At 37.3% G+C, this 13,358-nt stretch overlaps 1 protein-coding gene and 1 long non-coding RNA gene across 3 annotated transcripts; one reads left to right on the forward strand and one right to left on the reverse strand.

The window, feature by feature from the left end:
* Positions 1–616: 616 nt before the first annotated feature.
* On the forward strand, positions 617–13,355 carry LOC113669068 (gamma-aminobutyric acid receptor subunit beta-1). 2 transcript variants are annotated; one of them, XM_027185058.2, is made up of 10 exons: positions 617–962; positions 5,851–5,987; positions 6,837–6,904; positions 7,336–7,562; positions 8,232–8,314; positions 8,409–8,543; positions 9,735–9,799; positions 10,428–10,577; positions 10,889–11,041; positions 11,395–13,355. In XM_027185058.2, exons 2-10 carry the CDS (start codon positions 5,897–5,899, stop codon positions 11,677–11,679), a joined length of 1,257 nt encoding a protein of 418 aa, XP_027040859.2. In that variant the 5' UTR covers positions 617–962; positions 5,851–5,896; the 3' UTR covers positions 11,680–13,355. The 2 variants fall into 2 exon arrangements, with proteins under 2 accessions (XP_027040859.2, XP_027040858.2); XM_027185057.2 differs by lacking the exon at positions 617–962 and adding an exon at positions 2,754–2,923.
* Positions 1,230–2,321, reverse strand: LOC149046715 (uncharacterized). The gene is made up of 2 exons (XR_016186236.1): positions 2,188–2,321; positions 1,230–1,668 (listed from the first exon to the last, which is right to left on the reverse strand). It is a non-coding gene; the product is annotated as an uncharacterized LOC149046715 (long non-coding RNA).
* Positions 13,356–13,358: the final 3 nt, after the last annotated feature.

The following is a 13,358-nucleotide window of genomic DNA, read 5'->3' on the forward strand; positions in this document are numbered from 1 at the left end:
TTTATACGTGTTCTACACGAACATCTCTACAACGTTGGAGATAACTGAAATTTTAGCTGGGAACTAAATTTTGCGCTATTAGCAAAACATAATTTCGCAGAGAAAGATTATATTTTAAATCTTTTTTCTTATCGCGTTATGCAGAAGGGATTACATGGTAAATGATTCATAGATGGTTATGTGGAATGAGTTAAAAAACCAAGAGTGCGAATTGACATTTGACTCGCAGGCAGATGTTTTGTTTTGACTGGAGTTTGTAAATTATCAATAACTTTTGTTTTTTTACGGCTGGGGGGAACTACTGTCGGATCAAGGACTATCCGCAAGTATTGATACCCGTAAAATTCTTCTACCTCACGGTTCATAAATGATCGCTTTGAAACGAAAAAGAACAAAAACCTCTATTTATTCGGCAACGTACGTATTTAGACTCTTCCTTAAAACCTACAGAAATTGAAAAAAAAAAAAAAAAGAAGCGAAAATCGTTACAAATCAAGCAGCCCTTGAGTTGTTTAAAGATACGCTGCGAGGTCACAATTTTAATGGCGTTGTTGATATCTGATGAAATGCCTATTACTTGGCCAGCATTTGCGCATGTGCCAAATACATTTAGGATATCCAACAAAATCGCTTGTTCTACTACACGTCATTAACCACGTACCCGGGAGCCACTCGGTATGAAGTTAATTAATCATAGAGATCACAAATGCTTCAAACCCAGAAGCTGCTGAGAACGAGACAAACTTTATTCAGGGGATGGCTCCAGTTGGCTTTTTCATAACCTTTTTTTATTCCATAGCTCGATGAACCGCGGCCCAGCTTGGTTCCTTTCGATATCTTCCTCAATTATCTACAGAGGGTAATTGATGTGTCGGTATCGGAGCAAAAGAACCTCTTCTCGTTGGTTACGTATGGAACAATAATCTATTATTTAGCGCGTCCCTGACTTTTCCCAGCTTTTGGTAGGGAAGATTTAAACCATACTGATTACGTAAAGACACGAAGCTGTTTGTGTATTTTTGAATGTGTTCGTTCATTAGTGGCAGCGTCTGAGCCAAAAAGTGACTAAGGTTGACTTTTTGCCTGATTCATTCTTAGAAATGATTGTTTACGATTGAAAATGGGAGTCGATTGGGGAAATATGGCGTTTTTCACGTAATGTATTCATTACTTACTTGATCAGAACAAATGCACAGATCGAGTACATCCATAAACAATCTTAGCTCCAATTTTCATTTATTATTTATAACTTTATTTCAACTGGAGTCTTCAGTCGTCTAGTTTACTTTCGTGATTCTATGACATGAAATGGAAAAGAAATTCGACGTATCAAGAAGCATAAAGAGCAAATTCGAGAAACTGCGTCCTTTCAGAATAATAACAAAATAGTTTGAGCTTTTTAGGATTTTAATCTACACAGGAAATTAAGAGACGCCTTGGGTTGGTCCCGCGGATTCTTTTGGCTTTCCGTCCCGCGGATTCCTTTGACTTTTCTTATCTCCACGGTTCCCTTTAGGATGCATTGCTTCCCTACGTGAAATTGTCTCGTTGCTTTCAGTGATACACCGCTTCCATTTGAATTATTTTGTCGTCTGGTTTTCCGTAGCTCTGTTTACTATCACAAGCCGCTGACAGGCTGTCGTATCACGTAGAGGCTGTCTTTGTCCTCTTTATGAAAAGGAAAATCCATTAGCGTCTACATAACTATCTTTCTTTTTCGTATGTTTTTTCTGCCGGTAGGTAGTTTTCACAGAAACCAACTGTGTATTAGTATTACCACCGCTTCAGGAAAAATTTTGTCTTCAAACAAAAAACAACCTCTGTGAGTGCATGCATATGCTACAAAAAGGGCCAGTTTGTTTACAATGTAACATCGATTTGTATTTTATCAAGTTCTCATCGAATTCGCTTGAGACACGCTACATTTCTAAAAACTTGTATTGGTACAAGCAATAACATGATTTCGAGTGAAATTTGATGTTAATAAGCACGAGTAAATATTTCACCGATAGTCAAAAAAATTGCACTACCATGGTCAAAAACCACGGGTTTGAGCAATTTTGTAGTCTGCGGAAAATTTCGGTTGCCTTTTCACTTCGTTGGCTTTAATTCCATCCACCCACAAATGATCTGTATTGGACTTTTTTCTTTTTTGAACAATGCTTAAGATGTTAGCAATCTACTCACAGCAATTTTTCACTTCAGTAAAAGGTCCTTCATTTTCAAGGCATTTATCCCAGAATATTTATGCAATCTTCATAACAACTTGACCTTTAGGCTTTTTGCAGTTTCGATTGGTCGTTTATACTATCTTCGGTAAGTACTTGCAAATTTGATTCTCAATATCAATAACGGGATGACAAGCTTTATTTCATAAATTTGGTCATAAAAAATTATTTCTTGCCCATTATGCGGAATTTTCTCTTCAAGAAAGTTCTTTCGAGGGTAAGAACAAGAAGTAATGTTTTAATTCAAAATATCTCTCAAAGCGCTGTTCAGTACCATAGAAAAAAAATTGTTTTAAATATAGCATCGTTCCTTTGTTTTCTCCTCACCTCTGTCCCTCTTTTATGGTATTATATTAAAAAGTACTTCGACAAAGTTCATTCTCGTTTTAGGTAGATGTTATTGTGTCCCAGAAGTATTCGAATTTGGCGAAATGTATTCAATTTACTGGCTCCGAATTGACTTTCCTTATTACAATCGGCAGAGCCATTTAAATAAGTGTTGATTCAAAACTTTACGGCAAAACACACCTGTCGCCAACTTAAATATGCATGCATCCCCGATCGCCTTCATTTGAGGCAGGGAACGCCTAGTTTGAAGACTACAGAGCCTTAGAGATGTTGCCACAGCTTATTGCAGCTTTTTTTTTGCTGGGAAATCACGGGCTTGCCCAGGACGTTAAATTGAATCAGTCCAGGTAATGGAAGCTATGTCCTTTCCAATTTCAATTTTTTTGTCCCTAGTCTAAACTTTCCTCGCCAAAGATATATTCTTTATTTTAAAAACGTTTCGTGTTGACGCGGATTTTACTTGGTGTATTGAAATGTTTAAATGGATGTGTATAAGGTATATTTATTTCCACTGTGTACTCCCAAGTTTTGTAACAACGTTGTATTTACCGAAATTTGCGTACGTGACCTACTTAAATTCTGTTTGTAGAATGAGTTTGTTTCCTTGTCCATTTTCAACAATTAATTTCATTCGGTTAGACTAGTCCGATTCTCGAAAGAGACAAATTATTCAGCTGTTTCTATTTCCTTCCCTGCGATATTTTGAACAGATTTTCACCGGCAGAGTATTTTTTTAAGATGTAGTCTATAATATTTACCTTGTAATGAATCAAATTTGTCGGATTGGTTATGAAAACCGCTGGTTTCATCCTTTATTACGGGCGTTGTTTTAGCTTACAACATCATATCATATCATTATAACACGGCAGCGAGCTCGGATATTTACATATCGTCATATAACTAAGAAATTGCGGCAGAAACCACGGAATTTCATAACCGGCTGGCTCTCGACTTCTATGGCCTAATTAAACTGAAGCCAATATGTACTGGGCTCCCTATGGCTTTGAGCTTAAGAATCTATACAATTCTTTTTAAAAATTTATCTCATTTTTCAACGATTCTTTAGATTCTATGTCAGGTGTGTATACAACCTACAACTCGGTGCTCGTGCTGTTTAATATGACAAAAGTTAAGCTGGGTATGGTAGAGCGTCACTTCTCTGCTAAAGTTGTTCGGACATCGCAAACAACTGTTTATCACTTTGCGTGCCGAAGAAAGTTTCAGAAAGGCGCTACAGGGGTCATTTCCCCTCATATTCAATTCTTCGTTTGTTTTTTGAACACCACACTGAAGATTTCATATCGACTTGTTTTGTGTACAATTAAAACTGTTGCATCTAGATCCAATGTTTTTTTTTTTTTTTTGCAGTAAAACATCGCATTAAGAAACAGAAATTGATGTTACCCGACAAATTTTATTGGCAAAACAATTCTTGTGCTTTGACATAGCTGAAAATTAAATCTATGTAAAACATCGCGGAGCTTTTTGTATGTAGTCAAAACTAAACGAAACGCAATTTCTTCCTTTTCTTTTGAGATAACAAGATAAAAATTATTTGTCTTATCTTTGATCTTAACTTTTCTATTTGACATCATTATGATTCAAAGATTTCACAAGTTATACGCGAATACTTTCAAAATACTACGAATAACACGTCGTACGACGTAAAATAAACATTGTTATTCTGATGGAATTCGCCTGGCTAAAATGGTATGACAATAGGTTTTTTGGTAGCTCTTGCATTTCAAAATGTTTCTAAGTGATATTGGAGTCGAAATAAGTACTTTATTTTAATTAGCAGCTGCACGTTGTAGAGATATGTTGTTTTCAGGGATGAGAAGTATTTTTCACACCATTCTATTTCAAGCCAATTGTAATACGAGGTGCTAATTTCGCTGATAAATTGTTTCAATTCACGATTATCACTAGCAGTAATTCATCGTCGAGCTTTGAATGACCTTCGCATTGTAATTTCTTGCCAATTACCACGGAAAAACCCCTCAACCTTTCAATTCCACGTTTCCTTTTTTCATCTGTGGTTGTCTTTTTCTTCTAATGGAAATCCTAAGCTCCGAATGAGAAATAATTAACGCTTCAATTACATTTAGTGAGATGACTTTTCTTGAACTATGTGAATCGAAATCTAGATTTGCCGGAAGGTTTGTCAAGACAAACTAAAAGAAACCTTAGTTGAAAATTATCAGGAGAATTAAAATCCTAATGATTTGACTAATTTTCCAAAGCCGTATTGTATTTTCCCATCCTCTCTAATTTGAACTAATTTTCAAATTTAAAATCGGCTCGGACGAAATAGAGTATTCAAAATGTCCGAAGAAAGTTACAGGCAAGACCAGCGCGTAATGCTTCACGGTTAAAGATAATCCCAGGCTGCCGCACGGACCACGCTTAGCGAAAGAGCAGCTAAAAAATTATGATAAGGGTATCAGGTATCTTTTAGAGAGCAAAGAACGAAAAAACACATCTCATGATTCACTGGGAACGAGTTAAACACGCATCAGTTTAGTCTTGGCTTTGCATGAATTTGAAAAGAATGAGCGGACTGAAAGGAGCCGTTGCATCTGCCCGCAACTGTCTGCTGCGCCGGAGTAGATGTGAACGGAGCACTATCAAGATTTGAGTTCCTATGATGCAAGAGTAACGTTGATGCCAGTTACAAGTAAACCGAAACTCGTCTTTCTTTTTGTGACAACCACGTCAACGTAGGGTCATCTTCATCACATTTTACATCACATTATCAAAGAACAAGATATTCTTCGGACGAGTTCGACAATGAGGACAACATTTGAGCTCAAGCTTCCGGTAAAATACTATGATCAGGATATAATAATTTTCGGGAACCTTTATCAAGCTCTTCATGACCAAGAAAAGATTGCACTGTTATTATTATCAGCCAAAATTGAACCCTCCCATACAGAGTAAATCTTTAAAACTACTAATGTGCCGGAATCTTGCCTTTGTAGCGATGTACGTCAATTTCACCGAAAAACGTCCTATAATGTTGATAACAATGAAGGTTTCCGCAAATGTCGCAGGTTTGTGCATACCCAATGTTTAAACGTTTGAAAATCTCGAAATCGTCGAAGGATTCGTCGTGGAAATCCAAAGGACCATCATGAACCGTTATCATATTTTCGAAATAAAAACATTAAAAATATTTGTATATAAAGCTGATAAATTTACCCTCTAGAACGTCTTTTGTCACCTGTGCATCGACAGAGTAACTAGTATCTGTATATTTTTCTTTTTGATCCAGTCCCGTGACCGTTGCAAAGCCTGATGCTACGACAACTCCGAAGTCAATGCCAAGTTCATCTAGTAATTTCAATGTAAGCCAACTGATACGTGATCTTCTCGATGGTTATGACAAGAGACTTCGCCCTAACTTTGGAGGTATGAAATAGTCTTTTTTTTTCTTTCTGAAGCTATCAGTTTTTACATGAAAAAGTGATCAGTAATATGCCAACCTACCAAACCATTTGTTCCCTAATATTTTGACTGTTTACTGGCTGCCTAACCTCGAGATTCTTGCATTCACTGTTTGAAGAGTTAAAGATTTAGATAAACGTGTGCCTCGAATCGCTTTTAATGTCACGGAGATTTATCTCTAGATGAAGTGAAGTAATACTCGTCATCGAGGCGCGGAAAGGATGAATGAAAGCGAAGGATGAACTGCATTGCAAATAAAGACATTAAAAATTTTGACCAAGATGAACTCACTATAACTAAGCTTGTTTGCGGATCATGTTGTTGGTAAATTTACCCTAATCAAGAGAACATTCAAAGTTTGCTCCTTTACCTTAAGATGACTTACTGCATAATTAGTTTACGGGAGCACTACAGGGCATCGCCAATCAGGTCACAAGATTCCACGGGGGTACAAAATAACCAATTATGTCATTTCTGTCCAGCATAATAGCTTGGCACTTGCATGACGGCGAGATTGCCTTCCAAATCAAATCGCCATCTTGGATGCCAACCCGGCCATGCGATTGGCATATTACTACTAAGTGCACGTGGTTCAAAACTTTGTAACCTGAGTGGCCATAACCTATGTTGTCCTTGTATACTACTGGCATAGAATCAACCTCTTTAGTTACAGTTAGGCAAACAAATCTCGCAACTTGTTGTCCTCATGTGAATATTTTAATCTTTGTTTTGGCCTGGATTTGAGTTTGAGCCACCAATCAACAAAGAGGTACGGTTCTTACAGTGGATATGATGATTTTAATCCCTCTCCAGGTCCCCCAGTCAATGTGTCTGCGACTGTCTTCATTGAGTTCATCGGTGATATCGATGAAATCAACATGGTATGTTTTAATTTTATTTCTTTAGGATTGAATTTTCTGGTTTTCTTGAGAGAACAGTTGTGCGAATCAATTCTTCTCTCAACTTTTTATTAATCATTATAGACCATATTAGGTCGATTTGTTCTAAAAAAGCCTACGTATTCCTCTGCACAACCAGAGACAAACGTGAAAGTAATAAAGAGCAAAGTGGAATTCTTTTAGGAAGCTTATTCTATTGTACGCGTTTGTGAAGAATTCAACCGCTTGAGGTGATTCCAGAGTCATAGAGATTTTCCTTTTTGGAAAAACTATACATCAGGGGGAAAGGGGCAAGTGATACCGAGGCAAGCAAGATATAAGAGCTCCAGTAATTTACCCAATTGTTAAAAAGATTGTAAGTGGTTCAGTGATGAGAGATCAAATGAAGCCCATCCGTTTGTTGCTCAAAATAGGAATTTACGACAATCATGTACTTCCGTCAATACTGGAAAGACGAGCGTTTGAAATACAACCACAAAGGATACAAAAAGAGACTTGCTTTTAATCCTGAAATGCTCAAGTTCATCTGGGTTCCGGATACACATTTTCCTGGAATCAAGGACGGGCTTAAACACGACATCACAGACACCAATGAAGTGGTCCGACTGTGGCCTGATGGTGCCGTACTGTACAGCATGAGGTAAACTAAACAAAATATAAAGTTCTCCGGGGGTAGGGGAGTGGGTTTACTTAGGAATAAAGAGGGTAGATGATTTGTGGGTTTTGAATGACTACTTCTTTTGAAGAATTCTGGAGTAACTGGAAACTTCAAGAATATTGCTTCAAATCTCCAAGAACGGTATTTTTTTTTGCTAACGATACATTTTTTCAGAATTTTCTTCGAATTTTCCGTTGCTTGATATTCGTCGGACTTACCCACCCTTCCCTTCGATATCGATAAGGCACACCCTCGATTTGTTTTTGGCTCTAGTCATATCTTTACACTTTTTGTTTCATTTTACCACAAATTTTAAGTCTTCCATCATGAATCTGTTAAAAGACCCTAATTATCACTTGATCAAGGTGTTGCAGTGAAGTTCAAATGCATCTATTTCTAATGCAATGCTATTGAAATAGGAGAGGCGTCGGGTATTAGGGAATTAACGACCGTAAATGACAAATACAACTACAAGTGGCATATAAACTACATCCGGGATAGCTATGCTGGTCAGTTAGCGCATGTGCAGACTTTCTCTTTTTACCCGCCATTGATAACTTCATTATGTGGATGCTGAGCGAAGAAACCAAGCAAATGATTTGCCTGTAGCTCATTATGCTTATAGTATTTGTATTTTTTGTCTTCTTAAAGGCTGAAAATAACATCACAGTGCCCGATGAACCTGATAAATTTCCCAATGGACAAACAAAAATGTTATCTAAACATTGAAGCTTGTAAGTGATATCCACTTTTGTTAACTGTATCTTGTTTTCCTGAAATCTATGGATGTTTAACTGTTGCTAACCAGCTGTTCTTTGTGTTACTCAGTCAGTTACGATGACCAAGAGTTGATCCTTCAATGGTATCACAAAAACCCTGTGACGGTGTCAGACAAAATTCAGATCCCCAGCTACACTTTGACATCTTATGATCATTATTCAGACACTGAGGACTTCTCGACTGGTACGATATTATCTTTTGACGTCAGAAAGCTTTCACGCACTTTATTACAACCATTTTGAAATCACTGGTGGTCCCTATAATCTGATTGGCTCTAATAGAAGCGATTTATTCACGAATCGCACCATTTTTTGCTTTAAATCGCATCATTTTCCCAGCTAGTGAGTAGGGTACACTAAAAACAAAACGACCGATCAGATTTCAAGGCTTGTATAAAGTAACCAACCTAATTGCAGGAAATTGAAAGACAAAGAGTATTGTTCTCCCCCCCAAAAATGGATGAATATAATTTCAAACTAGCTCAGTACTGCATCAATAAAATATTTGAACTGACCAAGTCCTGTATTTGGGCGATTTCAAAATGGATGTAATAAAGTGGTAGTTGAACCTTGTGCCGTGCAATTTTGGTCTGAAATCATACTTGTGATTTCAAATCGAACTCGCGCTGTGCGTTCGTTCAATTTTGAAATCACACGCGTATGATTTTAGCCCAAATTGCACTCCACTCAGTTCAATTACCATTATTTAACACTGCGTTCAGAATGCAAAACATGCAGACATGTTTGCCTTAAAAGGAAATAAATGTATGTGACACAGTTTGCATGTGAAAATCCATTAACTGCGTGTAAGAGCTTTACCTTTTACACCCTTTTATAAAGGGGGAAAGTATCTAGGGAAACTTTGGTGCTGCGTCGTAGTGAGGTAATTTGCTATTATCAACTGAATGGATAATCAATATTGGCCACCGAAACTCTTGTTTGAAACTCTTCAGCACCGTTGGCCAATTTACCTTATCAAGTCAGTTGATAATACCAAAATACCTCTACACTCTTACATTGGTATTCATGTTTGTTTGTTTTTTCCAGGAGCGTCCTAAATAAATGATAATTCTCTTTGTTCTCGTGACCTTTACATTTGATTCAAGGATACTGTAATGAGGAATTAGAAGCCAATCACTCATATGGGTTTAAGGGTTGAAGTGTTTAAGAGGTGCTAGTTTGCATTTGCTGCTTTCGCACGAGTAAACAAACGAGTGGCTTTGAGCAGGTCTGACCAAAATGACAAAGAAAGGAATGTAACAGCTTGCAACTACAGATAAAATTGAAGGTCGTTTAACACATTTTACTGGAAGTAAGCCATCAGTGTACTAAACCCACTACTTATCCACTAAATACGTATGTTTGTGTGTTACAGGAACTTACTCCCTCTTAACTATTCAATTTGATTTGACTCGTCGATTGGGATTCCACATGATTCAGGTATGAACCGAAATGAATTTTCTCTCTGAAGAGTTATAATGAGAAAAGAATCTCAAATATTCTTATGATCCCTCGTCATTGGCAGTTGATCGGCAGTCAATTTCCTATACTTCCCCTTTTATACTATGTTGACGACAAATGACCTCCTTCCGTTTCCCCAGGAAATTATTTAACCCTCCACCCCCCCCCCCTCATTAGACGATAAATAAAGACAGTTCCTTTGGTAATTAGTATTATATTATGCGAGATCAAATGATTGAAAAAAAGCTGTGTTTTACTGACGTTTACGTCCGGCCAAATTAAAGTCCTTGGCACTTTACAACCTAAACTCAGCATGGCACCGACAAAGAAAATTTATCTATAAATAAAGAACAATTCAAATTTGCGCTCATTTCCTTAATTCTCATGAGCCTAATGTTTGATTCAGCTGTGAATCCTTAGAGAGGAATTAGATGCCAGTAACCCTCCTGGGTTTAAACGGTTAAACAAACATTTGCTGAGCTGAATGCGTCAAAAATTTCACAGGATAGTTCACGACCGACATCAGCCCAACAGTGATTTATCCTTGAGATCTGGCAGACCAATTTTGTTCTTTAGCCTCATAAACTGATGGTTTACAATTTCGCAGATTTACTTGCCGTGTTACTTAATTGTGGTCCTGGCTTGGGTTAGTTTCTGGGTTGATCGCGAACAAACCGCCGCTAGGATTGCCATGGGAATCACTACTGTTCTTACCATGGCAACGCTGATTGGTAGTGCCAGGACTTCTCTACCAAAGGTACATTTTCATTCCTTAGCTTGCAGGATAGTTTCCTTATATCAACCAACAGCGGCTCGATCTGAAATTACCCTTGTTGCTTGAATCTAATGATAAAATCGAGCCAGTAAATATGTTTTAGAAAACTGTAAATTAATCACTAACTTTAAGAAATAATTGAAATCAGTTTTGAATGTTTTTGTTAGCCGTAACAGAAAAATTTTCGCCTTAAAAGCCATTAACCTCTTCCAATAGGACGTGGTTAGCAATATGTCGGAGATTTCTTGATCGTGAGGAGTAAATGAATAAAAAGTTTTTATTGTGCGTTTCAGGTTTCGTACGTTAAGTCTTTGGAATGGTTTCTTATGATGTGCTTTCTGTTCGTGTTTTCCGCCATCTTGGAATACGCCTTTGTGTCTTATCTGGTGTTCAAGCAGCGAGAGGAAGAGCGAAACAGGGTTGCAATGAGGAAGAAACACGACGAGGTAAGAGAATGACGACACATTTACAGTTCATAAATGAGCTGATGACGTGTAAAATCTTCTAACGGCTACTGGTGGCAAAATCTCCGGTATTTCCAAATGCATCTAGCATTTGGGTAAGACCACGAACGCCTTACCTAAATTAGGAGAAGGTAGATGCATTTTCAAACCAGATCAGTCATTTACAAATTAAACTGTTCTCCCATTTATTTCATCTTGTTTCAATAAACAAGTATGTCCGCTGGACACGTTAGTGCATCCGCTTTTTGAACGATTAGTTATAAAAATAAACATTATCTGCTGTTTACAAGTGTTACTATAAATTGACTTCTATTTTGTTGCTGATGTTTTTCTAGTACAAAGCTTCCGAAGCTGCAGAGGTATTGGTCGATAATGACAAAACGCCTCCTTCGCCTGGTAGCCGCCCCTCTTCAGGTCAAGAAGCCGTCTGGATACCAGGGAAATCCCAGGTGGAGACTGTGACGAGACCGGGCAAGTGCCGAGGCTCCAAGAAGCCTCCATCGGAGGATCACTATGTCAGGATTCTCAATACTGTGGAGTTTTTCTCCAGGCTTCTGTTTCCAGTGGTGTTTATCTTTCTGAATATCGCTTACTGGCTCTATTACGGAGGAATCCTGTAAGAGGAGACTCTGGTGGCGAATGGTGGAAGATGTGTTGGAGGGGAGAGGCATATATAGCTCTCTTTTCATAATTAAATGGTAATGGATTTGCTTTACTGAGCGTTTGTTAGGCGGTTTTGTCATAACTAAGTACTTTAAATGGTTATTATCCCAAAGGCTTGTTGAAACACGTTTTTGTTTTTTTTCGCTTGGGGTCAGAATTCATTCAGATGCGCATGTCCAGTTTATTCTTGAGTTTGAGCGTAACTAAAGAGGATATGAAGTTTTTTGAGATACAGAGTGGATTTCTTGAGGATTGAACATAACAAAGCGTGGAGGGAGCGTGTAATTTTTGACAAATTACGTAAAGGACTTTATAATAGAGCAGTAATACCTACACGGGAACTGGATTGAAATGATGTTTGATATAAGTCGAAGCCGTCGCATCGTTCTCTTTACGACGAATGATTGAAACAAAAATAGGGATCGTTGCATTTCATAAATTATTTGATAACTGTTCTTTCGCCTTGTTGCCGTAAGTATTATTTTGCTTTTGAGTAGATATATCTAATTTTTATCGTATTATTAAAGGAAATACAGATGTAAAAGGAAAGTTATAGAGGCCAAATAATGCAGAAATTTCCCTGAATCTTTCCATCTCAAAGTGTAATACTTTACATTTGTTGAGTTTGACAGGAAGGCGTTCTCTGGTAACATCGACTTAGTATGTTACGCTAGTAAGCCTATAAACGATTGGGGAGTGTTGTTAACTTTTAAGTTTCTATTATTGTAAAGGTTTATATAACAATGATATTGTAGTTTGGGGCAAGTTTTACAACTCTTTCATCGTTTACTTCTTTTTGTATTGTATGCTTTGTAGACCGTTTTTGCAAGCTTTAGACGACTTTCGATCGATTGTTAAGAAAATCGATAATTAACTACTCATTAAGCTTTCGTGAGTAGGATCAGTGGGCGAGCAATAATTGCTAAAATCAACGAAATTTCTGGTTCAGTTGAAAACATTCTATAAAAATTTCTTAGGTAACAGGAGACATGGGGTCTTCTCCTACAAGTAAAATTGACAACTTCCTGTTTCCTTTTTCGATTTGACAGGTGCTTAAAATTATTTAGCATATACTCATTACTTGTACTAGTTAACACACAAAGATTCCTGGAACCTCTTTAATACGTATAGTACTCAAAAAGGATTTAGTGGCCCGGTAAGAATTTTAAAATTTCAAGTTTGATACACTTGTCAAACAATTTTGCTCTTATCTTTATTAAAAGAGGGAGGGGGTGATCCTCGCCTAAAAGTGGGACCTTTATCAAAAAATAAAATAAATTTCGGGGGTTAAATCATCAAGTTTTCTTCTATGTATTTTATCAGTCAAATTAAAGAGTGTGATTCACTCCTTGACCATGCTGATATTGCTGACGTGATTCGAAAGAGTTGGTGTGACAAGCATCATGTAAATCTCATAAGCTTTAACACTCAATCCTTCGTGGTCAGGCAATCGCGATTGGGAAATGTATATGATAAAGAAATCATTGATTTCGTCTTTCTAACTATGTTATAATTGTTGTTAGGTTTGCTGCTATATATAAGAACATTCGTGTAGCGTTAGCGATTAGATATTACAGCTATCAAATATTTATAGTAAATTTATTGCATAGAAATAAAACTTGAAGCAGCTAGAGGT

The sequence above is a fragment of the Pocillopora damicornis genome, chromosome 4 (assembly GCF_964200805.1).
Source record: "Pocillopora damicornis chromosome 4, jaPocDami1.2, whole genome shotgun sequence".
Lineage (NCBI taxonomy): Eukaryota > Metazoa > Cnidaria > Anthozoa > Scleractinia > Pocilloporidae > Pocillopora > Pocillopora damicornis.